At 40.6% G+C, this 27534-nt stretch overlaps 2 protein-coding genes across 5 annotated transcripts; both read right to left on the reverse strand.

The window, feature by feature from the left end:
• Nucleotides 1-1758: 1758 nt before the first annotated feature.
• LOC110984660 (uncharacterized) lies at nt 1759-15082 on the reverse strand. Its single transcript, XM_087146348.1, has 8 exons — nt 14978-15082; nt 13434-13586; nt 10340-10573; nt 9286-9348; nt 7479-7628; nt 5360-5488; nt 4933-5083; nt 1759-4014 (listed from the first exon to the last, which is right to left on the reverse strand). The coding sequence occupies exons 3-8, from the start codon at nt 10562-10564 to the stop codon at nt 3710-3712; spliced, it is 1023 nt and encodes a 340-aa protein (XP_087002474.1). The 5' UTR covers nt 10565-10573; nt 13434-13586; nt 14978-15082; the 3' UTR covers nt 1759-3709.
• Nucleotides 15083-16431: 1349 nt separating this feature from the next.
• Nucleotides 16432-26307, reverse strand: LOC110984661 (uncharacterized). Of its 4 annotated transcripts, none has more exons than XM_022245056.2 (7): nt 26153-26307; nt 21703-21924; nt 20978-21040; nt 20435-20587; nt 19462-19590; nt 18170-18347; nt 16432-17672 (listed from the first exon to the last, which is right to left on the reverse strand). In XM_022245056.2, the coding sequence occupies exons 2-7, from the start codon at nt 21910-21912 to the stop codon at nt 17545-17547; spliced, it is 861 nt and encodes a 286-aa protein (XP_022100748.2). In that variant the 5' UTR covers nt 21913-21924; nt 26153-26307; the 3' UTR covers nt 16432-17544. The 4 variants fall into 4 exon arrangements, with proteins under 4 accessions (XP_022100748.2, XP_022100750.2, XP_022100747.2 ...); XM_022245058.2 differs by lacking the exon at nt 26153-26307 and adding an exon at nt 26001-26142; XM_022245055.2 differs by lacking the exon at nt 26153-26307 and adding an exon at nt 25489-25629.
• Between the last annotated feature and the right edge of the window lie 1227 nt (nt 26308-27534).

Here is a 27534-nt window from a genome sequence, read left to right on the forward strand (position 1 = left end):
CCAACTGCAGTTACGCAGGCCTACTCGACTTCCTCTCTGGCCATCAACTATTTTTTTCAACGAGGAAGATCGAGATGGCGGTAAATTGTCCCAACCTGCTGCACCAAGAGCAACTAATTATTCAGTATTCGTTTCGAGAAACAATTTGTTGAAAGACAACTAAGTTTAATGTTAACCTGAGGGGAAACGGTCGACGCACGACTATAGTGGAGTCATTTCTCACCGGTAGGCCTACATGTATGTTGTTCAATGTTGTTCAGTAGGCCTATACAATGTGTTCAGTGACCCTTTTTTCCCACGTAGCTGGCACTTCATATTCACTTGCATTTTACAAAATCTGCACGACAGCCACATGGGCTCTAAGTGCACGCTGCATATGTGTAAATACATGTACATGGTACATCGATTTCTGACATGCGATTTGACTGATACTAGGCCTAGTTTGCCTTGTTTCAAAGCAAGTTAACTACATGTACTTGGCTTCACCTTAATACCTCGGGCGGAAATCTGATGGCCGGTAAAAACTCGCAATGCACGTTTCAGGTTTGGGAAATCCAGAAAAAAACCAGGAAGCTCGCACTCCACTAGTTTTACTTGTGAGTTCCATCCATCTTCATTTTAGTGCTATCTCTTGAACGCTATTACTATTATTTTGATTTTGTTATATTCCTCGTCATTACGTTAAGGTGGTGAGTGTAATTGCCATAAAAACCATATTAGCGGGGATGAAAAAACCGTCAAAGTGCTGTCTTTGGCCTTTTCTTCAATCGGTTGCTGAAAACACAAATTGAAGTTAACGTTTACTGACACTTCTTCACATCTTCCACGTTTTTCCCGATTTCCATGTTCTGAAAGGTTCAAAAATTGCATGCTCATTAATATTGACTGGGCTATAACATGTCTCATAATCACAGATTTCAGAGCCAACCTCCAATGCACAGCCTAGGGTTTAATCCTGAGTTGGTTTATTTCAGAGTATCTCACAACTGCGGACTACAGCCCCCCCCCCGAACTAGGCTGTCCCATGGTCAATTAAGAAAATTCAGAAAAATTCAGAAAATGTGCGATCTAATTTGTAAAATGGAATTTCAATTTAGCGTAGATTTTGAAAACGTCTAAAACCTGGTTTCAATTTGACAATAACAAGCATTCGACTTCGTTTTGTATCCCTCAAATCAGTTAATGTGCATTATGTCTCATAAAGAGGTGACAAATATGTGACTGGGCTTTCGGATTGACGTATTCTTTCTCAATTACAACAAATGTGCAATTTTATTCGCTGAAAATCTGTCTTTTACCGTGACCCTTTTTGAGTATTCATTTTCATTTGCTGTAATTTAAAATCGCAAAATATACGTTCAATTCGATTAGAATATACAAGGTTACACAAATCATGACACCATTTTTATAATAAATGTCATGTTACTCATTTATAGTGTGTTTGTTACCAAAGTGTAAAAAAAAAAGGTTTCTTTGATTGAAACACAGCACAAGAAGGACGGTTCCTTCACCGCTGGTCTTTATAGGTTTCCCATAGTCGGTAGTTTCCAATGACAACATGAATTTTTTGTTTCAATCATGAATATTCAAACATTTAACCAACTGACCCCACTCCTCCATGAAGTAGAGCTTCATCAGGTTGATCGGGAGACAGAAAACTGGCCTAATGTCTGCTTTTAGACCTTGGGCAAACAATTGTTTGAAAATTTCTACAACGTCACTATTTGTAACTTGAACAAAGAACAGCCTTCAAAGGCACACCTTTAAAATCATGCTTTATTGTAACAAAGATAGTAACCTTAAAACGAGTACAAAACAACATTAGAATGTGAACAATTCAAGATAAGAAAGCATAATTTCTATCCAATATATTCAATCTAACGGGTCATATTCTTTTTATAAAAATAATAATGATTTTATTTACAGACACCATTTCCCACAAAATTAAATTATAAAACCAACTACCTTAATGCTTTTTGTTTTGAATCTTTCCAAGGGTTTTCATTAACTTGACTCATCAGAACAGCGGCACATGAGGAGACTGAAAGTCACCTAAGTCAGTTATATAACATTTTTGATGTATGAACTGTTGTCTTTGACAATCTCAGCTAGTTTTCCTTTTCAGAATTCTTCCTCTCACGCTTGGCCCATGCATGCAGACGTATGGCTTTGAGCACACTGTATTTCTTTTCTGCAGGAATGTGCACAATTTAGTTTTAGTACGAACGCAATTTTGTCTCTGGTTTGTTTCATCTATTTTCTGTTTGAAAGCACTCAAGACTTTTTTTTTTCTCCATCACGGTTAATTTTGTCTACTGTCTTTCCCAATTGGTGTTATCAAATTCAGAATGGAAGCGAACGGAATTTTGAAACTGAGATTCTTTACACAGTCAAATGCAATTTAAACGTAAGCTCGAATTACATATTGTAAGAAGGTATATCGATTTTTTTTCTCACTGAAATTTGTTTCGTGGGATCCTCATGTTCCTGTCATTTTCTCATAATCTGAGGAATTCCTTTGCATGATATCTAAAAGCACGTGATATCAAGGCAGGATTTTATTTGTTTCGCTTGCGATTTTGGAATTTCTCAAGCGTTGTTCAATTTTGTGTTATTTCTGTTAACAGTGATTTGCATAATTGTCAATTTGAGGTTGACAGAAATTTGTACAACAGAAGTAAGGCAGTCATCAATTAACATAAAAATAACCTCTCGTTAAGTTATCACTCCTCAGCTTTTTTCAACAGCCCTTTTTTCCTGCTAGTGTTTCTTACCGTTTAAAGTCTACTTTTACTTATCCAACTACTAAAACAAATAGAAATATCGCAAAAATTAGCATGAATGTGAAAAATGTTTGCCAGAGGTTTAAGCTAAAATTTGACCACCTTCCCCGAAAAGCTTCAACAAAACAAATTCAAATGAACCGTATTAATCGCAAGACTGCTCCAAGTAAATGTTGAAATGCAAAGACACTTTAAACCGATTCTCTCTGGACACTAAAATGATTTTTTCATTAAATTAGGAGGAAAGCTGGACACTCAGTAAAGTCACGAACGATTTCACACTGAAGCAAAACGTAGAGTATGCAGAAAGTCATCCTCGTTATGCCAAACTGAGTAATAATGAAATCTTAGACTCCGATCCACAATTGCATTCATCTGCTACCTACCACATTTTCTAAGACAAGTTAAGTGCAATCTTTCCAATTAACCTAAGAAATCCTTTTCTTCAGCACTCATACCTTTATACCTTCTCCCACCAAAACATGTCTGTCTCTTTTAATGGAAATAATTACTATTCCTGACATAGCGGAAAGTGCCATATAGCAATGAATACAAAAGCAATTATAAAGATGTTTGTCCGTTTAACAATAAAATATGTAATAATAATGACATCTCTAATGCGCAATATTAAACAATGTTCTAATGTGCATAACGAATGACAGACACCCTACCAAAAGAAGATATAAGTGCTGTAATAATAGCAATTTTTCTACACTACAAAGCACGCCTCATATTTACATATTCAGAAGGGTTTGATTAGGCAAACTTGGTTTTGAACCGTTTGGAAACTATTTCATAAAAGACTTTGTTTCATTTTCTTAGCTGGTTTGGCCATCTAACTTCCGTGGGTAGTCGCTTCAAAATAAATGTAACGCTAGTCGACAAGAACTTTGGGAAGGAGGGACCATTTACAGTTGGACAGCGATTTAAGAAGTTTCAAGAAGACCTTTCTTGTCATCGTGATGGAAATGCTCACTTCCTCCGGTTTCGGCAACGCCCTTCTGGTTACCAAACGCCTGCGGTCCTTCGGCCGTCTGCATCCCGGCTCCGGCGGGCCTGGTCGGTGGGGCTTGGCCCGGTACAGTGACAACCACCTGCTGGGGAGCGACGCCGGTCGACTGGGGGGCAACATTCACAGGCTGCGGTGCTTGAATTGCAGGACCTCCAACGGGTTGGGGAGCGTAGGCATTTCCCTGGGGGGAATTGGCATACTGCGGACCAGCCGAGGTTCCTGTGATGATTCAACATAACAAGATAGATCTGAAGAAACTTGATTCACTTGTTCAATATAGCTGTAGGGATTTGGAAATGATAAGTTCCCTTTTTATACGGTTTGCTTCTTTAATAGAAGGTTGCAACTGCAAAATTCTTCGCACTGTATCTCCGTCAATGTGTTCGTGCCACAGTCTTCCCACTAAGTGGCCTGGGTGTGTAGGTGGGTGGGGGTGTTTTACATCCTTTAAGGTTACATTGCATTTCAAATCCTTATGTTAAGGTAAAACAACTTGCAGATGAAACAAAGAGACCACTTCTTTACAGTTTTGTTGTTTACACGTCATGAACAAACTTTTCTTCCAAAATAGTCCGAACTTGTACAAGGGAAGCAGAATGATGGTCAATACAAGGAGACTATACTGAGTGAATGTTTCACCCAGGACGGGTGCAAGGCGGCGTACTGAGTGCTATTAAGCAACAAAAAAATTGGACTCCAGTTTGAGTCCAGTACTCCCTTCGAAACCATGGCTTAAAATGATTTGATGGTCCTCCGACAACCACAAACAGGTCATTTATCTCTCAAATATCAGAGTCTCTGTGAGTCTGCTATGAAGAAGCCGGTGCTTCTGGTTAATAACGTGGGCTCTGCATCGCACATTGATCTTTTGGAGTATATAGCGCAAGATATCGGACAGAAAGCACCAGCCCCTTTCTTTGTGTTGGTCATTGTTTGATCGAATTTTCAGGAATTCTTTACAGGCATCTAGGGGGGATGTGTTAGATAACAATAGTCAAGAGTGTGTGTAGGGATTGGACAGGTAAGGGGGAACACCTCCGTCCCATATCTTGCTGGGTATATTTTGGAGTCACCTCTGCACTAGAGTGGTTCTTAACATAATGTAGTATGTACTGCATGGGCCTGGATGACACCTACCTGTAGCGGCAGCAGGCATCTGCATTGGGTGTTGCTGGAATTGCTGCGGTGCATTCATCCCCGCAAACCGGATGCCCGGAGCCTGCTGCTGTTGTTGGATGGTCGTCATGGGTACAAACTGTGCATTGGCTGGTTGAGGCACGTACTGCACCTTTAAATTTAAAAAAAAATGGCGTATTCCAAATTCAAAACTGTAAGCATGTATTGAAAGTAATAAAATCCGAAAGTGTGCCGATTGGTCATTCGGCAGTATCGTCCCGATGCAGACGAGCCTATTGGCCTTTTGCCGTGTGCACGTTATTGACTCAGATTTCATTTATTATCCGGGTGTCTTTATGGAAACGTTTCAGAAGCCATGAAAAACAAATCAAATCATTGATGGTTGACATCTACTGTTTTCGAAACGAAAGCTGTAAAGACCACATACCGTAACAGGGGTGTAGGAGTTGCAGCATGCGCAGACGCCATAGCAGGACATAGAGGCAGTCACGATGCTGATGATCATCTCAGCTAGGCCGAGTATGGCCAAGAGCGAATCAACGGCTTGACGGGGTGCCTGTTAAATCCACAACGAAGATCTCGTCAGGTGAAAGCAACAGAAGCAGTCGAAACCCAACCCAGCTCCCCTAAAATTAAGATGTGTCACTGGTTGCGAGTTGTTGGTAAAACGCCCAAGATGATGACATAGAGAACCCACCAAGAATCAGAGGGCGACCCTGACAACGTCAGTGGTGCAATGTACGTGCCCGTAAGAAGTCAACATTAAGCGGACCAGCCCTACTACAGTTGGGAAGTAGGAGGAAGGTGGAATGGTCCCCATTATAAGTAAAGCGGACGAGCACACTCAAAATATCCAAGAAACAGGTAAACAGTAAATGACGTCTGTCTCCTAAATTTCAATTTGTTCCTTACCTAAAGTAAGTAATTAATGATACATTGAAAGTGTGATCACGGTCAACAGTTTCCTAACAAGACGACTTCGTTATTGTACACTGCAGTACAACACACGATACAGATCATAACAATGGTCCCATTGTGCACCGCCTCCAGACATGGGGATGTAGTGACGAAAAATACCAATACAGGACTCTTTCTAGGCCTTGTGATTGGACTGAGAACGCTTTAAGGGGACCAGGAAAGAGAAACATTTTACTAAATTTTACTAAAAACCCTTGAAATTGCACCTTGGACTCCAATTAACCTATTTCAAATTTTTGTTTTAAAATTTTAACTCATATTTTGAAGCTTTTATTGTTTTTTATGCTAAGGACAAACTATGATGTCATTAAAGGCACTAAACCTCATTGTTTCATAAATTGGTGCAAAGAAAATATCTAGAATTTTTGAAACACTACTAACGTACATGTGATTTCCTTCGGCAATTTAATGTTGAGTGAGTAAATGGCAATAAGCCAGCAAACCTTTTCTAAGAAATGTTGTCAGATGGCAAATTTTGGAGTTCATAATTTGAACATGGAAACATGAAAATTGAACCAAGTCTACCAGGATTTACACCAGAGCAAAAGCGCCCTCACTTGTCCAGAAATGCCGGGTCAATTGGGAAGGTTTAAAAAGCGCACTTTTCAGTTCATGTAACTTACAGAAGATTTCAAACAGTCTTACACAGATACATAAAAAGTGATTCTAAGAAAAATTAATTTCATGGTTCCTTTTCGAAGATCTATTCGAGGGTAAGTCTGGTACCTGCAGCCGCCGTAATTGCAGCTCAAGTAGCGTGTATTGAAATTGCTGCAGTTAAAAAGCTCGTAGTTGGATCTTGGGCGCGGGCTATAGGGGTCCACCGCCTGGTGTGGAACTGGCCGCCTGGCCTTTCTCTTGGACTTGGCCCGGTTTTCTTGACTGAGTGCCGGGTGCAGCCAAAACGTTTACATTAAGAATATTGGAGTATTCAAAGCAGGCCGACTGCTTGGACAGCAGAGCATGGAATAATGGAATAGTACCTCAGTCGGTTCTATTGCGCTGGATTCTGGAACTCGGGGTAACGATTAAGAGGCAAACTATTTTTCTCATTATTATGACCAAAAGAAGTTCCAAGTGTGGGGCGACAGGGACGACAATGTTTGCCAGGGATTTGCCCCGGGTAGATAGGTTTTCTGCTCTTCAAAAAGAAATTTCAGAGGATTTTCCAATTTGGGAATTCTTCACAAAATAAAGAGGAACTGTCACGCAAAGCTTGTTGAAATTCCAGTTGAAAGTTTTCAGGCGCATGCCAGGCCTCAGGCCGCATTCATTGAGCACTACAGTGGAAAAAAAATACACTTATGGCTGGCCGTCTCGGAAACATGCGTGCTGCACATTGGTACATTGGAGTTCGCAACGAGCTTACAAACACTTATGGGGTAAACTCCATAAAATTGGTACTGTGGCGATATTGGACAAAAAATGTCTACCTCCCGTTTTTTCGGGATTAATGTTAAATTGGTGTGACCTTGTTAATTGGAGGAAAAAAAGCAGTGATGGATTTACGTTGTTTTCATAAGTTCCCCTTTATGATGGGTCGCTAGAAATGAATCATGCCCATTTACCGGTCCAACAATACACGAAGCACCAAACGGCCGTCCAGGATGTGGGTTACAATAGTAATGGGAGTCAGAAGCGATCGCAATGCCATAGACAATCAGCAACTGGCAAGCTGCCACTGCTGTGAGTATGGACATCACCATCACTGCAATGACCTGGAACGAAAACAAAAATGACAAATCATCATAATTCAGGCACAGGAGGGTTGTGGTCATGTCATGCACAGTGACTGCACTTCAAGTCATTATAGAGTCTATCTGCCTTGGGCAAAAACACCCCCTTATCGGTCGGTCGGAAGTGTTCATTTTGCTGGTAGCGACGCGCCCTTAACGTGTGCATTTCAGAGCGGTTTATATGCATGAACCAGTGAAGTGTACTTCCACCGTTGCTGGGAAAATTGCGCCCTCTCTTGGTCTCTCTTGGGGCTCATACCGCCGACAAGCTCCCATTCCGGGGGTATGTGGGGCCGTCTAATGATGGTATCTCGGAAGTACAGCGCCTTGCAATATCACCGTACCAACGATCTCAATGCACTTAAAAATCTCGGCTTGTTTTTGCTGCTCATGTGATACATTCTGGGGCTTCAATTAAAAGGAAAAATCAAATATAGGCCTATTAAGAAAAATCGCCTTTCATTTTTTTTCAAAATTGCATCGAGAAGGAGGCCTCCTTTGGAGACCCCAGCCCACGTTTGTTCCCCCCCATGCAAACTGCATGTTAAAAACGGTTGCACGTCATTAGTAAGAGGTCCTCTAGACTTCACAGATTTCCTTGCTATAATATAACAGGAAGTATTTATAAGGAATGAGAACAACGTTGATTAATTTAAATCATGATTTAAAACGTTAAATACTTATCAAATCATTAGAAAAAATCATGTTTGGGAAAACCTTTCTTAGGGGTATTTAAAAATAAAAGAAAGGCTGAATTTAATACACTGATGCGTCTAAAAAAGTTACGCATTTACATTTATCTATAGGTACTTTCGGGTTTTTTACCAGAATAATGCAGAAAGACAGTATTGTTTAGAACTGGTCATAATTTGAAATTTTGAATGCGTATTACCACTTTGCAAGAATAATAGAAAGTCATTTGAAGATTTCCGTTGAGAGAACCTGTTTATGGAATAGAAATTCCATTTGTCACGTATTATGAAAACTGGAGTACCGACGATGTGTATTCATTCAATCAAGTCTCTCAAAATGGTACATCAAGCATGTACATATGTTAGCAACTGCAAGAGATTTATCCCCATTTTCCCACCTAAATTTCGCGTACAGTTTGGTATTCTGATTACGACGTGAAGACCCGCACGTGGACGAGACGGATTTTTGTTGAACTTGGTTCGTGCGTTGCGCGTGCACTATGCAAGTTCCCACCAGCCTGTCTCTCGTTTACAAGTGACGCGGAGCTTCCAGTCAGAAATGATTTAGGAGAAAGCTCCTTCCCATATCAAATATTAAGCCCGAATACATATGACCCAATACAGTTTGAACTCCAAAATTCCAAGCTGTCATTAGCCAGCAGTGAGTCCAGAGTTGGACCAAGAGATCGAGCGCGTAACTTCACTGGCGACGTAAGCTCCTTTGGTAGGAACTGCACTTGATCACAAACGGCCATAAACGCACGTGTTACGCGTCGCATCGCTACCAACAAAATGAACACTCCCTACCAGCGTGGCTCTTTCCAACCAACGACGAGTTGCTTCTGCTTATATAGGTGGATAGGCAAGCAAGCTGCAACATTATCCCTAATTGCTGTCTTAAAAAGGTTCGAAATGCTATCAGTGGAAAGGAAAGAATCATATCTTACCATGCACCTGTTGTTCTTTTGATACCCAGCTACCAAACCCAGAATTCCAGTCAAGAGGAAGAACTGAAGAGACAAGGGACCAATCGGAAAGAGGTATCTTTTATCTAAGGGTATTACAACGAATATTCTGCCTGTGTTATAGTTCATAAACTTTCCATTTTGTAAAGTTTAACTGCTTACCACTATCCAATGAAAGTCTGAACACGATATATATTACTGCTATTTCTTCCATCATTAAAGAAAAAACTCCAGCAATCTTCTGTTCCATTTTCCATAAAAATGGAGAAACAATTATTTTAATACGTTTTTCTTTTTGGAACGGAATTGTCGAATCGTCATTTCTATAAAAACATAGACTGTCCATAAACACAAAGCCGTAAATTCACGGATTTAGTTCAACGGATTTTGCTCCTTTTGTCTTTTTTTCCGCACATTATTATGGGTCATTCCGTGAATAAAAGGAAAACATAAGACAAAATAATCAGATAACAGAAACAAATGCAGGTAATTCTGCTGAACGAACTTATTTAGCTTTGTGTAATTCTTTTTCTTTCAAATTGAGGTTTTCTTTGGAAATATTAAGCTACATGTAGATGAAAAAATCTTTAGAGAGATTGGAATTTACTAATGATAAGTAAAACAATAAGGCTAAATACACGTATACGTACATGACCAATCAATTTACAGTGGTACGTGAAAGGGAAAAAATCCAAGTCTTTTGCTACCGGTACTAAAATGGGTCATATTTGAAATACAGGTATGCCAAGCAACTTTATATCCAAGCAAAATATTTTAATACAATAGGTATTTTACAGGACGAATTATGCGTCCCGTGGCAATAAAATGACATAGGGGGGCCTACATGTACATAACATCGATATAATTTCTTACATAGTCGTGCTATCAAAATGATCGCACAACGGAGTTTCTGCAATGTACAGGGCTCAATCCTTAGAGTAACTTACGAGATCCCCTTTCAAAGCAATATCGATTGATTTCCATTTCCCCTTTCAACTTCAATTTACGCAAGGAAAATGAAATCGACGCCACTCACCACAAGTCCACTCCAGATTCCCCATCCAGCATACGAAGAACTGCAGCGAATTATTATCGCAGCGATCCCCAAGAGAGTACTCAGACTCCCCAGCACGATGTGGACTATCGATAATCCCATCAGTCCGGGGACCTTTTTATAGGATGTGTTGGGGCTAGGGCCATTTCTCAAGGGCTGGCCAGCCTGCTGCTGGGTGATCACACCGGGCTGACTGGTCGGAGTCATGATGATCAGCTGGAGAAAAAGGTTACTCAATTACGGTTAAACCACAGAGCAAGGCCACTCAAAGTATCTGGATGGATACAAAATGGTTCTCATCACGTTGCACTTTGTCGTAGCCCTTATGACGACTTTCACATATTACTCATTACAAACTTCAGCCCAGCATACGGCTGATTTACAGGTTTACATCAGTCAGGTTGCAAAGAAAATCATAGGGGTGGGGAATTCGGATTGAAAATGTACATTTTATGAATTGCCAATTTTTACATATGTACAGTGCAGACGTTATTCACATGTCACAATGTTTGCTGACCGTTTGACAGTTTTGATCATGTTCCTTGCATACCTTGTAATAGTTGGCATGAAAGCAAACACACAAGCAAAATCTTCTACGCATGTTTGCGCTGCGAATTTGCAAACGTTTAGCACAGTTGACTTGGGGCGACATTTTCTACAATTTTTCGTGATGTTGAATTTGCTTCACTTACGTACACATTTGCCAGTAGCACGAGCCGGCCTTTCAATGTATTCTATTTGGGGTTCCTAGTTTCAATGTCTTTTTAATATTGCTTAAACAGATCTTAAACTATTGTAAATAACCTTAAGCTGTAATCTTAAACTATTGTAAATAACCTTAAGCTGTAATTAAGTTTGTTTGTTACCTTTATTTTAATTCTTGGATTCCCTAGATGAATAAGTTTCGCTTTCAAAACGCGGGAGCTTCACGATGATGTGCGCCACCAAGAGGTTACCACGGAGAGGCCTTTTTCGCAGTTCATAGTGGGTAGTCTCTATTATACTGACGGTATAGCAGAGATCAGTGTAAACGGTCAACGAAAGTTCTTTGCGAAGGCAGTTTTTGTTTGTTTGTTTGTTTTTTTGGTTTGGTATTTTCTCCGGGTTAAAGCTTTGGGAGTGTGTAAAGTATCGGTGTTAATTCGAAGTACTTGTTTTTTGTGAGGCAACAAATGCCCCAATTAATCACACATTTCCTCAAATTGTCTAGTGACATTCCATTCTTGCAAATCGCGGCGAGTCGGGGGGTCTGCTTTGGCTGAGGATTTCCTAAATTCATCGGTGAAATCACAACAAATTGAAAAAAAAAACTGAAAGAGGACATGTCAAGCATTATTTTGCCGTCCAACTTAGACATCTGTAAGAGTTGTATTTTGAAATATAAGGATTTATCATTTGTGTCTATGGGAATTTATTTTTATGGGTGCACCCATCGCGCACTTGGAGATACCGCAGTAATGGCTCCTGATTATTGTCACTGGATCGGTCTATTCGAATTCTTTCAAGGAACTACGGTAAACCACGGGTGTAGAGAAAGCTGACATGTAATAATTATACACCTGCCGTCCGTGACTAGTGGAGGTACAGATTTTTTGTAAGTTGGCCCATACGCATACAAACTACGGCAAAGGACCATGGGGCTACTCAACACAGAGAAGATCGTGTATTCACGGCATATAATACCAACCCCCTACTATAACACGTACAGCAAAAGCTGTAGTAAACTTCAAAGTACACCGTGCTGACGGTGACCAGACCACCGTACGGCCATATGCATACATAATACGTGTCATGATCCAGAGGTCCGCAAAGCCTGTTCGAAAGCACAGACATGTCGGTTTATATGCGTATACATATCATATTTATTTACTTATTTATTTCAGCAAGAAGGAATGCAAAAGTACACACAAGCAGATACAATAACATTCAAGAAAGAAAACAGTAAAACCCAATTTTCTTTAGGACAAAAATTTGAGAGAAAGGAATAGGATAAAACCCTTGCATCCAAATATATAAGCCACGCTCCTGAAATGTTAAGAAGCTTACTGTATTACTTTAGAGTTACTTGCCCACAGCGTGAAGTTGAAAAATTTAAGTAATTTGGAATTTGAAATTTGAAAAAAAAAACTTAATTCCTATAAAATCGTTGAACTATTGAGGGAAAAGGGCACCTATTATGGAAGACAAACATACATCAACAACAGACTGAAGACAGCAGATAAAAACCATACAGACGGACCAATAGTGAACTTCAAGCGAACAAGAAAAACCAAACACAAACAAGATGACGTGAGACAGGCAGACAGAAAAATTACATATACATACAGAGAAAATAGAACTAAAAGATGCATCTGTATAGAGACACATAACAACATGATGGACAACTCAATTTAAAGAAACACTCCAACAGCAAGACTGAGAGACAGACATCACAAACCAACAGTAAAAAATAAATTTCTCTCAACACACAGACCATTTTAACAATTAAATTAACTACATGCACATGTATTCCAAACCAGTGTATGTAATCGAAGCATATGCCTCTGTTAAGCGATAGGTTCAAATATCTCTTACAAAATATAGTTTTGTAAGAAACACTGGTTTAACAGCCTGTGCTTCGATTACATACACATACAACAATAGGCAACACGTGGGAGATAAAGCACAGCAGCAGTACACTCGTCTTTCCATGGCCAGACTAATTCACTTTCGCCAAGACGCGCACGATAAATATCATTGCAACGCTACCATTAGTGACCTCTCAGCTTTTAATATGGCCGTCCCAGTTTCTTTATCCTGGTTACCGGCAGCCATGAGAGACGACGGACCCGCACCCCCACATCAGGCACACTACCATCGCCCCATCGTCATCAACATGTGTGCATCTACTGTACATGTACATCTCATTGAAGCGCACGGGAGAGTTGGGTTCATTCACTACAAAATATGTATGATGAAATCCTTTTTAAATGCCTTATTTTCGCGTGGCAATACCGTAACTGAGGCATGAAGTGACCACGACAACCAGGGTATTCCTGCACAGTATCAGTGTCCTATTTACAGTGATTTTACTCACCTTGGATGAACAGGGGAGTGATGATTTCTCACAGTCGTTTACAATTTCATTTGCCAGTCTTTACGTACGTAGCTAGCTTAGTCCTTCCCACCACCCGTGTATGCAGCTTCCAACCTAGACTGGTTCCTGGTCCCCTTTACATCGTCCTTCGAGCTTACAATGTTCGGAGTGTCAAGCGAGGAAGCAATGAGTCAAAATGCGCTATAGCAGTTTACAGAAGAGCAAAATTTCGAACCTAGAATGTATTAAACTGGAAAGGTCAAAAGTCGATAGCCTTAAAGTAAGACCCTGAGAGTGGGAAGGCAGGTAACGACCCCTCAAATTTAATAAATTCAAGTTAGAATTCATTATAATGCGACTACTAGCTTCCAAGTTCATCGGAAGTAATTTTAATTTGGTCATAGCCTTGAGGCTTTTGAGTCAAAGCCTAGGCCCTAGCCTTGAGAGGTTAAGCCTGGCGGTTAAAGCCTTAATTGGCCCTGAGGATCAAAGCCTTGCTAATCCTAAAACATTTTAAACCGTCGTAAGTTATGTGGGTCTCACCATGTTAGAAATCTGTTGTAAGTGACGATTGGTGTTCATAATGCTGTTGATGAAGCATAATACAGCAAGCGGGATGCTGATGTAAAAACTAAATACTCTAAAACACGTATACTGCTGTGTATAATGTGCCGGTACAATGGGGTTCCGCGTGTTGCGGATGGGGCTGAGGTCCAGTCTACTTCCCGCTCAATGCTGCCAAACGCAGTCACGTACGTAGGGCCTATGCCCAATCGACTTCCTCTTGGTCGATCAACTGTTTTTGGAACGAGGAAGATCGAGCTGGATAGGTAAATTATCCAAAAGAACAAATTAATAACGTGTTTCAGCACCCAGACCAAGAGTAACTAATTATTAAGTATTCGTTTCGAGAATTGATTTGTTGAAAAACGACTCAGTTAAATCTGAAGGGAAATGGTTGACGTGCGACTATGATGGAGTAGGGCTATGTTATTTTCCCACCAGTGTATGGGCCTATCGTTCAACTTACTATTCTGTGTTGCTCAGTATAGTGTGTTCAGTGACCCGTTTTTCTTCTTCATTGTCGCTTCCGCAAATACGTTGCCAGCAATTTCCGTTTGGCTTGTGTTTACAGCATGGCACCCGTTGGGGCTTTTAGTGCAAATAACGTATGTGTGAATAGGTCGCTTTCTGATACAACGATTTCCCTGATACTAGGCCTAGTTAGTTTGCCATGTTTGGAACCACGTTAACCGTGTAGGTTTTCCTGGCCAAATTCGGAAATGTGTAAATGAATTAAGTCATAGTAGTAATCATTTTAGAGCTAAATAGAACGAACACTCATATCCCCGTTTCTAGTTAAAGAAATAGACCAATCTGTTCTTGACTACAATCCAGAGTCAGCTGCTACCCATCGACAATGGATTGTCAACCTGACCACTCCTTGCCAAGGTAACCATACGTCAACGATAGTGCGCCGTATTCGAAATCTGCGTTAATGTTGCGTGAAGGGCTATAGCAATGATCTCTTTGAGCAGACCCACCTTGCATGGCTATCGGTCCTTGTACTGGTTGTTCCGCTGTTTGCTGCTATGGATTCATCGTTACAAACCCTGACACCAGTCAGCTGCTCTTCCCCATTGCAGCTGTCGCTGTCTTGGCTCTGCTTGCATGGTTGCCGTGGATACAAACTGTATATTGACTTGCTAGAGAACGAACTGAACCTGTTGAGATTACAAAAAGGAGCTGTATTCATTTGACACAATAAATATGACTTCAAGAATGATGTTCATTCCTGCTTCACGCTAAAAGTCATCGATTTTTCTTCGATGCAAGTGCATTTCCTGGCAATTTAAGCATCCGTGGGTGAATCATAAGCTCGTCAACAGATCATGTTAAGCACACAGCTCGGACAAAAAGCCAATATTCTAGGCTAACTCATTCCATGACCGACGTCATACATTAGTCAAGCCGACATAGTATCCATGTTTAACTTGCATTTCGGATATTTTGCCGTGCCCAACGTGTATTGTAACACTGTATACTTGGTATTTCCCGCGAAAGCTTGTGCAAAAAACCACAAGCGTACTCGGATGAGACTCGAACCGTCCGTACTTACTATAGTGAAGACGTCTTAACCACTCGACCTGCCTTATATCCATTTACTCCTGGGTGGAGAAAGGAACATAGGGGTAAAGTAACTTTCCCAAGATCACAAAATTTTGCCACCAGCTGGATTCGAACCCCCGACCCTATGATCAGAAGCTGCAAACCATATAACCACTACACCACATACGATCTCAGGAGGCCAATAAGTGGCGGCTTTCACAGGGGCGTGTGGTATTGCTAGCTCAAGTCAAGTAATTAGCCAGACATGGCCTGATCAGTGCTATCTCTTCTAAAGCAAAGCAAGGTTTTGATTCCAGGGTGGGTAACAAGGAGATTTTCCTCTCTAACCGATTGTCCATGCAATTCTTTGTTTGTCCGTAAATAATCTCAACCTATATCCAAAGAAAGCTGTACATGCACTATATTGTTTCTAACGAGCAGAAAAGGCAATTGGGAGGGGGAGTGGTCAACTTGTTCCATGACTCCTCCCCCAGTACGCTACTCTCTCATTTCTGGTCTGACTCCCTGTCGTTGTACTATAAACAGCCTTACACAATCACAAAAAGGCATAAAAAAAACCACAAAAGAAAGATTCCAGCAGGCACGCAAAAATCACTTGTGCACGAGTTTATAAAAGAGAAAGGTTCACGGTTCATAACCCACCGCAATATCCAGCTCCTGTTCTAGTAATTCTTTGGTTTTACGTTAATTCGGTTGTCTTTTTTCAAAACTTCCCGTCAAAGAAAGCCCATGAGAGAAAAAACGGACTCAATGTCGTTCTCAGCATTTTCCTCATAGTTAAAAATCGATCCTTAGCATAGTTCAAATTACATTTCGATTCTATCTTTTAAACGCCTTATAATTTTCTCTCGTTACCCAAGATCCAAACTTCTGGAGCCATTACATTTATTTAAAAACAGTCCAATAATCATAATTTAAGTGATAATGACAATCATTGAATTGATTCCCCATGTACAGGGTTTAGTAAGAGTGGAAACTATTACAAATCACGCTGTATCAGTAAACTGCTCAATCTCTAATTACAAATGTGTAAAATGTCTCACGCATGAGCAGTGACCTTAACAAAAATACACAGTGTGCATCATAAGCCGAAATCAAAGTTCTCTCTTCTAAATTTATCATTTACATGCTTTGCGACTAAGGGCCTGGTTGTTTCAAACAGACCTGGATCGTGATCAGTGATCTTAAAACTGGTTTGCGCTATCCATAAGCCGTTACTGGAGCCAGTGAGCCAATGACGGATCACTGATCACAATCTGGATCCGTGCGAAACAAACAGGCCATAGAACGATGTGCAGCCTAAAATGTCAAAAGCAAATAACAAAAGCATTACAAACAATTTTTCAGCATAAATGGATCCAATTTTTCAGCATGTGGATTCAAAGAAATGTTTCAATAGCGCACACTTGAGCACCTGAGCTGACTACCCACACCAGACTTTGAAAGTAAAATGTCACCGTTTAAAGCATGGTGGAAATACACTACAATATTGACTTACATCTTGAAAAAATACTTAATTATGTAACAGCTGCACCATCATTATTTGGATCGTTGGCCCACAAGGCGGGGAAAAAGGAGATTGATCGGTCTGGTTAATGGTGCGTTGTGGATATTAACGGAAATGATTAGAGCAATGATTCAGAATGTTTGTGGATTGAATCCCAGAGTGAGCATTTTCTCATTTCCTTCGTCTGTTTTCTATTGATAACGGTTACTTTTGAAAGGATCATATTTAATTAACTACCCAATTTGTAGTCATTCTATTAAAAAAACGTTCGCTTCAACACGTTATCAAATAAATCGTATTTATCAACGTTCGTTTTATATAAAATATTCCCGGCAAGCTTTGAACTTTGTTTATCAACAACAGCAGTTAGTCGTATCGGGCGCAATAGTGGATTCTTGACTGCTCAAATAGTCCCCACGGATTTAGGCTTTAATGTCATCGTTACATGCCATTTTGCCTGATCAAGTTTTAAGCTCAATGAAGAAGGCCCTCTTTGTCGTCGTGAGGCAGCCCGACTGCGACAGGTCCTCCTCCAACCTCCTGGGGGGAGGTTGTCATCTCCTGGGTCGGGGTTGCGCTGTAATTGGTCACGTACGGGGCTCCTGTAACGTACAGTATTAAAGGTATTAACAAAAAAACTGAAAATATTAAAATATAATGTTATATTATATTTGGGTGAAATTACGAGAAGTGGAGTTGTGGATGAGATTAATCGCAGGTCACTTCGTTAATCATATATGGCCCACATAATTTTCTTGTGCTACGCTAAAATGTGTTACATGTATACAGATCCAGTGGAACCCTGAGCGTCAATAGGATTTTTTCTGGGGGGGGGTCCAAAGCATGAATCAGAATGAGAATTATTCCAGCAAACTGGGGATCTTCAAACCTTTCCATTTTCTTTTCACTTTCAATTTCATTTTTAGCCCGTTTTTGCCCTTGTACACCCCCACCCATCTATGTCTGGGCCTGTCACGCTCCTGTTGGCAATCAGCAGCCGTTATAAGTTCGGCTATCAATCCATTTCAGCTTTCATGATCATTACATTTTCATGCGTTACGGCTGGAGATTTTTATCATTTGTCTTGAATCAGGCCCACCTTGCATGGCTGCTTGCATCTGCAATGGTTGCTGCTGTGGTTGCTGCTGAGTGTTCATCGTTGTGGCCAACTGGATACCAGCCTGCTGATGTTGCGGTCCTTGCATGGCCGACATGGGCGCTTCCATGGTCGACATGGGCATAAACTGTACATGGGTTTGCTGGGGAACGTACTGAACCTGTAAGTATCGAATCCTAATAAATAATTAACCGGATAACGGAGTTCTGTTAGTGCCATCCGGCTCGTAGAGATCGTGACATATTCCCAGGACAACATGGAGGCAAAGTAAGTTTTTAACGTGCTATAATCTTGACAAAGTTTATCACCTGATGCACTGATCTCGCAAACAGGATCACGACATCTTGAGATACCTGAGGACGACACCCTGGAAGTATTGGGATATCTTCGCCCTTACGACCCCAAGAAAACGACATATAAGAACGACTTCGTCACCCCGAGACAAACAACACCAAACGTGCATTCTTCTGGGATAATGTGCCCTGCTATCCTGGCATGATTCAGGATCTTATCATGTATGGAAAGTCAAGATGGAGCCCCACCTCCAAAAGAGGTTGGCACTTGTGGGATTCTATCATTCCACCTTACTTTTAGGATGTTGTCAGTGCTACATAATTATACTGTGCCGTACACTCCCTTGGGAGGTGAAATGGTTAAAGGAATGTTTCTAGGGCTAGTAATAGGACATAATAATTATTTCCAGCTCTCTGAGCACCAGTCTTTAGTTCATATTAGATATTTTTAGGGAATGCAAGAATATTAAGTACGTTCTTGTAACATTCCCGGACAAGTACTATGGCACTTCTATACCTCCGTACATTGGATTTCTTTTACCTGCCATACTTGGTCGTTTCAGGGACTGCGGGTAATTCGCAGTTTTTGACTCCTCAATAGATATTCATAAAAATCTTGGACAGATTAGCCAGTCCTATTGATAGAGATCCCCTCACGTGGATGGTCTTTAACGGCTGATAAGGACCTTTCTCGTGAATGCATATACAATATAAAGCGGTGTTTAGCAGCTAAACATAATTTTGCTATTCCTTTGCAAATATACTGAGATGCTAGACGTTAGATGTCCCATTCCGAAGTATGAAAGTCCAACGGCTTGGCACTATCCATTAAAACTCCAAACTTGTGTAACATTAAAACATGTTTCCGAAATGATAGCAGGAAAGTGTTTAGAAAATTGTTAAAACGAAACTCGTAAAAAAGGTCAATATTTGGAGCTGTCCTATAAAAATATTATCAACCGAAGGAGTTTGTTAACGCACCATGACAGGAGTGTAGGGATTGCAACATTGGCATACGCCATAGCAGGACAGAGAGGCAGTCACAACGCTGATGGTCAACTCAGCCAGGCCTACTATTCCCAACAACGCATCGATGGCCTGACGCAGTGTCTGCACACACAAATCCACAAATAACACCGAAAATATCAAAGTCTGGGTGTCATGAATAACGGAAAGGTATTCTTCGTTCGACACTAAAACGTGTATGGTGTTAGATGTGTGAAATTCCATTGGTTTCGCCGGTATTATACACCATCTCAGCATCTGGAGCACTCGAGCGTTTAATGCTCAACGCCAAAGGCCAGTGTGTTGTATTTGAGTCCATCACAAGTCCCTGTAAGTCCATTCCAAGTAATTCAGTCTTAAGCCAATTCACAAGCTATTCAAATGAGCTGTGACAAAGGCATTTTGTGTCATTGATCACTGTGTTACTTACGACATGCCTTGTGAAAGGACTATTTAAAAGATGGATTTGCACCGGGGAGATGTAAATTAATTTTGGACATTTTTTGCCCTGCCCGACGTGTATTTTAACACTGTATACACAGTGTATGCCCCCAAGTCTAGCATTTTTCACTGTAGTGCCTATCAAGCTCTCGCCTGTAAGAATATCATTTTTAAATAAGATATTTTCACGATTCTTTACCCTTATTACTGTAAACCAGTTTCAATCAGCATTTTCTTTGTTACCATTCTCTTTTACACGCCAAGTGTAACATTTTCGTTAAATCATATTTGTTTATTTGTTCCTAATATCAGTGTGTCCTTGTTTCATGTAATTCAAGCTTTAGAATAATTGCCATTCTTAAATAGTTTGGAGTTTTTCGGATCGTAACCCGTGGGTCAACGGCATTTCGGTCAAGAACTCTGCTTTGGTGTAATCAAAGATTCCTGCAGCTTCCTCTCGAAGTTTTTTGTTTACAAAACTGATGTGATAATTAATTGTGCAATATACCATGTGGAAACCACAATAATAGTTGTAATCGAGGCCACGCGGGTACGGGTGACAGTAGTAATAGAACTCTACAGGGGCGGCAATAACAGAAGCAACCATCAGCTGGAAGGCCACAATCGAGGATAGTATCGACATCACCATGAAGGCTATGACCTGAAATAAAACGCAGTAACAAATGCTTACCGTGAAGGGAATAAGTTAAGAAAGTCATATGTCACGTCACTTGTCATTTTCTATAACTGCTTTTCAAAGATTAAACAAACGGAAACAAAACGAAAAAAATATTAAGAAAACGCTCATTCATACTTGGAAATGCTAGCGTCAAAAGACACCGTTCGTTTCAATTTCTTGCGATGTCACTTATGTAGTCATAGCAAAAACGTCTCTGCCATTTCTCACACAAAAGGATTTTCAAATCCATCGATCGTACTATCCGCCCAAACTTTCCCGAATTCTATGAAAACGTTACTGGTTAGCTTACATATGGGGCCTGTGTACTTCAAATGTTGTCATTTTAATTAAACGAATCAGCTCTGATCTTACCAGGCCTCTTTTGCTGTTTTGTTTCCATGTAGCCAAGCCCAGAATGCCAGTCACGAGGAAAAACTGATGAAAAATGGGACGAAATCGGCAACAAATAATGTTGATTTCTCACTACCATAATTCCCCTTACCACAAACGCAAGAATATTATGATCTTTTCAAGTTTAATTTTTGACTGAAGCGCCCTGTTTATATGCAAGGTTTAGCACAATTGGACGGTTTAGGACGCTTGGTGGTAACAAACACACCGGTCTTTTTTTTACCAGCTCTGAGCATGCGCACATTGTTCTGAGCACGTGCGCGTAATTCTGAGTACGGGCAATACCCCAAAACTGTAAGGACCGGTATGTCTGCTGCCACCAGCGCCTGAAAGTCTCCCGATGAAATGTATCCCCCATTTTGGGACCGTTTTCAGAAGTGTCCTTTTCCATGAGTGCCTTTTACAAACCTGGCTCAAGCGTCAGCTACGAAGAGCGCCATCTATTGTTTATTGTACGATGATGACTGATTTACTGCCATAAAAGTAAAGTCGAGCCCGCCCCTTGTCCGTTATAAGAAAGGTCAATGAAATAACCTGTCTAAACCTTTTATCGTGGATGCAAAATTAACGTCTCCGATACACTGCAACACCACTGAACGCCATAGCGGCGACGAAACTATTATCAATAGCTTCAGCAATTTGGTGTTTGCTGGCAATCTCTGACAATTCAGGAAATCTTCACTCACCAAAATTCCACTCCAGATTCCCCATCCAGCGTAAGAAAAATTGCATTCAAATACTACGGCAAGGATCCCAAAGATGATACTCAGAACCGCCAGCACGATGTGGACCACTGAAAATCCCTTCAGTCCGGGCACTTTCTTACGAGGCGCGCTGGGCTGAATTTCCCCGGCGCTGGAGCTCATCACTACAGCAGGCTGACCAGTTGGGTTCATGGTAATGATGATCTGTAGTGAATGTTTCATTATAGAATGAGAAAGAAGCGTCGGATGCATGTGTCAATACTTTAACTTAAAGCTATAAAGGTTCGATGGGTCCATGCCTTGATATTCCTAATACATGTACTCCTTTTTGTGGACTTTCTCAAAAGTAACTCTACTTAGACTTATTCTTTATTAGCACTCGACAATTAGTGGACCATTATAAACTTTTGGTTCCCATGATGAGTCTTAATTGCTAGTTCTTAGATGTATTACTGATTCCTTTAAGTTGCATATTTGAACACCTATACACCAATTCCAGGTACTGTACCAAGTGTTTTGTTTCTGCCAATGGGGCACCTGTCCTTGCGAAAGCCGCATGCATACTCTAATTGTACTGACATTCAGTAAAGGAAGTTTCTTGGTGTAGAAGTTAAATAGATCATTATTCCGAAACATTACTCATTCGCAGTCAGATTTCTGAGAACCAAACAATTTTCCTATCTGAAGTTTTCTTAATGCAATCGCATCCTGGTTTTCACTGTACATTCCAAAAAAGGTGTAGATGACCATGCCAACACTTTTCACCGGTGTTGAAATGTTTGTGTCATTTGAACACTGATGGTGTTACTTTTAATACCCTCCAGTGCCTTGTAACACTTGTAGGTGAGTAAAGTAACACCAGCGGTGTTAAAGCAACATATTTTTATGTAATCATCAGATAACACCAAACTTTGTTATTTTTACCACCGGAGTGTTTGCAGTGTATTGGCCCATCTGATGGGTAGTTTGTCATAAGGGCCAGAGAAAGTGTTTTTTCCAACATCTTATAGTTCAATCTATTCAGTCTTCTGTGAAATGAAGTCATTCTTCCGTCTTTGAGATGCAGCCGTCAGATCACTCGCTGGGTTCTGTCACAACCTTCTAAGTTGTTGCTGAAAATACACTGTCAAGATTAGTTTGGACTGCCTTCACGACAACGAAATTCAACGTGTCTCCATAACTTAGTGTCACATCTATAGATGCTTCTGTAATGTATAAAAACTGTTGACATCCAGTTGAGGTTACGTACTGGAAAGTGCTCAATATTAACATTATTATCTATTCTATGCCTGTCAGCTGAGGGCTCTACTGCCGCAAAGTCATCAGTCCTTCCATTTATATGGTTTTCCTGTTCAAATGTGAACCCAAATCTGCTCATTGAAAGCCTTCTTTTGGGAGAATCAAAAACTGTTTCCCTGGCTTATTTTCATGTGCTTAAGCGGCAAGTCACATGCCCAAAAAACGAAATTGAGGACAGCTAAATATCAACATTTAAAGTTGAAGGAAATTGGTTTATTTACGGCAATGGGTGGCTGGGTTGGGTAAACATAAACAGGTACATTTGCAAGGTTTGCAGTACAAAACGCATTGCATAAACCCTTTAAAGCCTGTCAAATGAGTAAAGGCTCCGTTAGACAAAAAAAGAAACAGAAAAAGTCAAGAAAATTCTTCAACTCCAGCGACACAATTCATCCTCTTTATGAAAAGAAAGCTGCCCCCTTCCTGAAAAATAAAACGGAGGAGATATTATTTTATGTTTACCTACGGCCTTGTACAAGCTAGAAATGAGCTCAGTTACCCGTGCCTGCGCACTGTAACGACAACACCTGGCCGGTCAATGTATGGTTGCTTAATTCAGGCCTTACCACATCACTAGTATTATAGTCACACATTGCAACAATACACGAAGAAATGCTAATTATAGCACGGTTGAGGAAAATGCGAAGGGTCCAACATCACAGTGTTTTCGAGCAGTTAATCTGGAGGAATATTTCTTCCCAATAAATATGAGACACCCACAATTTCCTACAGTAATCTTGGTCTAAGACGTCAGCGAGTGATTGATAATTATTTTCGTCAATGCCGTAGAGCAGCCTTACACAACTGTGTCTGATTTTCCGTCATTGACGTCTTGGGAATCTCGTAGAAATGGACGTGGCCGAAATACAATCAGATCAATGGTGCAAATACACTACTCAAAAAAGTTAAAGACTACTTTTTTCTTAACTTGTATTTTTTTTCCAAGCAAATGAGTGGGGTCTAGTTCTTCCATTGTTTGTCTTTCCGGATGGTTTTCTCGTTGGAATAAAAAAAATTAAAAATGTTTCAAAACATCAATTACACATTTCCAGCAGTAAAATATCTCATATAAAAAGTATACACAAAATAAAAAGTGGTCCTTGACTTGTTTGAGTAGTGTATTAACATGTCGTTACAAAAGACGGCTTGCCATTCGAAATCGGTATCTGTGCGCAGGGGTATCACTGCGTTGCATAACTAATTAGTATGCTTGAACGTCACACTTCACAGTTGAGTGTTGCATGCAGCACTTATGCTTACAACCGTCGTGCGACTGACAGTGAACCATTTTGGGATCGCTGATTGTTTCCCTCGGAATACCCCACGGAGAAATAAAGAAAAATTTAAACCGCTACTGTTAGATTCCCAAAACTTTAAAACTTTGGTTAGTGCGAGCAAACGCGCTAGTCTTTTTACTGAGTCGCTAGAGGGTGCACTACGCCGGATCTGTTATTGAATACCTAGTGTCTTGAGGCCAAGACTATCCTACGGGGGGGGGCCAATCTCAGGGGTCTTATAAGGAAAATTTGCGGGTCCTCACTTCGTCATGTTCATGTACATCTATCCTTCAGCATGATTTTATGATGTATACAACGATGCAATCAAATGACGATGCACCTTTGTCTTAGTTAAAGGAATTGGACTCGTGAACTAACTTAGCACCTGGGATATAAAGTTCAATCCAGCAAAATGTTAAGTGATTGGTAGGTCTCCTCTAAAAGGGATCCTGGTCTTCCATCATACACCATATTGGGGGGGGGCGTGGTTGCCTCGATGCAATGTCTAAGGGCAATCATCTTTATATTTGAGTGCGGAGATAGATATTCCAACCTAATACGCTGCTGGGAAAGCAACCAAGATCTTGAGCTTCACGACAGAAATTTTAGTTTAGTAACAAAAGATCTCCATGCGCAATTATACAAAACGGTTATTCGGACGTACCAGACCACACTTGCAATTTGCTTCTGCATCATGGTATCAAATGTAAATCAACTTGAAGAAAGGCTCAAGACACTCCGAGAAATTGACGGGCAGCTAGGTTTATCACAGGTAACTGCAGGAAAACAGCAAAGTGTCACACGCTTGGTCAACCAGCTGGGATTGTCCTCCATGCATCGAGGAAATGCAACGCCGCGACCCGCCTCATCACCGAACAAGATCCTCGAGCCATCAACAAAAGTGACTACTACTAGAAACCCAGTTGCTGGACAGGGTCACAACAGACATGCTATATGCCCAGATAAGTACATAAATCATACAACGGTCTTCCTTCTCCGGATAAAGTGACATGTGGATTGCATTGATCCATTCGTCTGCATGTGTAGCACTTCATTCAATTGTAAAACATAAATCAACACAGGTAACAGGTTTTTGGCAGCACAACACCCTCATCAAGCCTTCCAAGTACCATTGGGATGTGTCCGTCATTGGCGTACATTCAATCGCACTTTGCCTAAGCAAACTACTTACAATGAAAGGTATGGGGTATGCCAATATCGTACCGGCGTACGTACGGCGGTTGAAATTTGAACGTGCCCAAAATGAACGTGCTTTCCACATTGATGCACATGTACAGGTACCGTACAAAATACGCAGGTCCGTTCAGTGCATGTGAGAACCGAAAGAGCCTGCTGTCCCCTGAGACCTCTTGTGCTAGGCAGATCAGTGACATGGCTGACCCTAGTCTTAAAAAAAAAACAACCGTCTGTTAGCCGTGTTTCCAGTCGCGCAGAATCATTGATAACCCTATTTGCAGAAAGGTGTTAACTTTATAAAACTAGTTAACAACTTTCTCCAGTGGTCTAATGTACAAAAAGAAAGAAAATTGATGGAGCCGGAAATTTACAATAGACCAATCAGACAAGGATTAGTAGTTCAGCGAAAACGGAATGCCACGGAATTTTATCACACAATGTGCTAGTTCTCGGATACTTTTTCCTCAACACAATTTTGAATTTGAAAAATTCGTTGCACGAACTTACTGAGAATGAAAGAGATGACGCTGCATTGCCCAGGGTGAAGAGTCATAGAAACCGGCAGGCTTTGTAGTAAAATCTACCAGTTTTAATTCACCACGTATGAAAAAACATAATTTTCTTGATCTAACTTTATGCTAGAAATCGCATGTACTCACTTGAGGTTGGAGTCACTCGATGACATTCGACAATGCTCAGTCGCCGGGCATTAGTACACTGCTCAAGATCGCAACCGCTGAACCAGCGAACACGTATACATGTAAATGTACACGGCGCTGTACGTACTGTTCATGTACAGTACATGGAGGTGTAGTCACCACCGCACCACGCTTTGTCGACGCCCCGCCGGTTTCCAAGTAGACTTGATGACAAGTCGTTAGACGGACGTGTTCTGTCTCTGTATGAACTTCAGTCGAAACCACCGGCGCGGCTGTAGTATTATGTAGCGTGACTAGCATATACTTGCTACCAACCTGACAAATAATTCTTGCACTGTTATTCATAAATTTGAACAGCACTCTACATTTGCAATACTTTCTGTAGTGACCTTGTTTGCTTGCAAACATTGACCAGAGGCTGGATGCCAAAGCAACAATTTCTGCCTAAAAAATCACGTTTTGCATTATTGGTATTGAATTAGATTTCGGGAGTTTTCCACACAAAGGGACAGGCGTTCGGTTGTTTGTGGCCGCTAGTCGAAGCTATTTAATTTTTTGTCCTTTACGCGCAAAATTGGTTTAGGCTTTTAAGGTCTTCCAATCTTCATACGTAGACCAATAATATATTTAAAGGCAATAAGCAGGGGTTTTTGAGAGGGAAAATTGGACAGGATTGTAGTATTGATGTTGATAGTTGTTTTTTTAATATAAACATACACATTAGAAATATTAACACGTGTAGATGTTTGCTGTGCGTTGTGGAGCAAGCAAATCGTACGACCCTTGAGGTTTTTGGTCACCGAAATATAAATTATATTAATTTATAAGCTGTAAATTCTGAGAGTTCATAGACGCAAATAAACCTTGTATTCCTTTTTAATGTATGAAAACTCTTTTACTTTCCTAGTTGGTTAAATGAATTGAAAATGGCATGTTTTTAAACAATTAAAATTATCCACGCTTTCCCAGACAACCGAGGGCGCTTTATAGTCGAGTCATTTTAGGGAAGACATGGTCAATGCACCGGTGTTTCTGTTCAAACAGTGAACCCAGCATTTATTAACTGAAAACATTCTAAGAAATCAATTAATGCTTTCTGATTGCTATGCACGTAAACAATGAATCAGCAAAGAAAAGAAAACTGAGCCCAGGAAAATCTACGAACTTAATGCTGGACTTTTTTGTGTACAAACCAATGTAGCATTGAGGCTTCTTCCTGAGATGAAATCACAGTTTTACTCATGAGTACATGAAAATCTAACTAGCATTAAACCCAAAAAGGTGGAAAAATACCCTTTGAAATAGTGAAACCAAAGTTGAAAATGAAGTTTATTGACTGAGACACAAAGGTGCACCAGCTTGGGAAGTTTGCATTCAAAAAA

Source organism: Acanthaster planci, linkage group LG15, assembly GCF_054643075.1.
Source record: "Acanthaster planci isolate LZ-2023a linkage group LG15, COTS_SCS, whole genome shotgun sequence".
Lineage (NCBI taxonomy): Eukaryota > Metazoa > Echinodermata > Asteroidea > Valvatida > Acanthasteridae > Acanthaster > Acanthaster planci.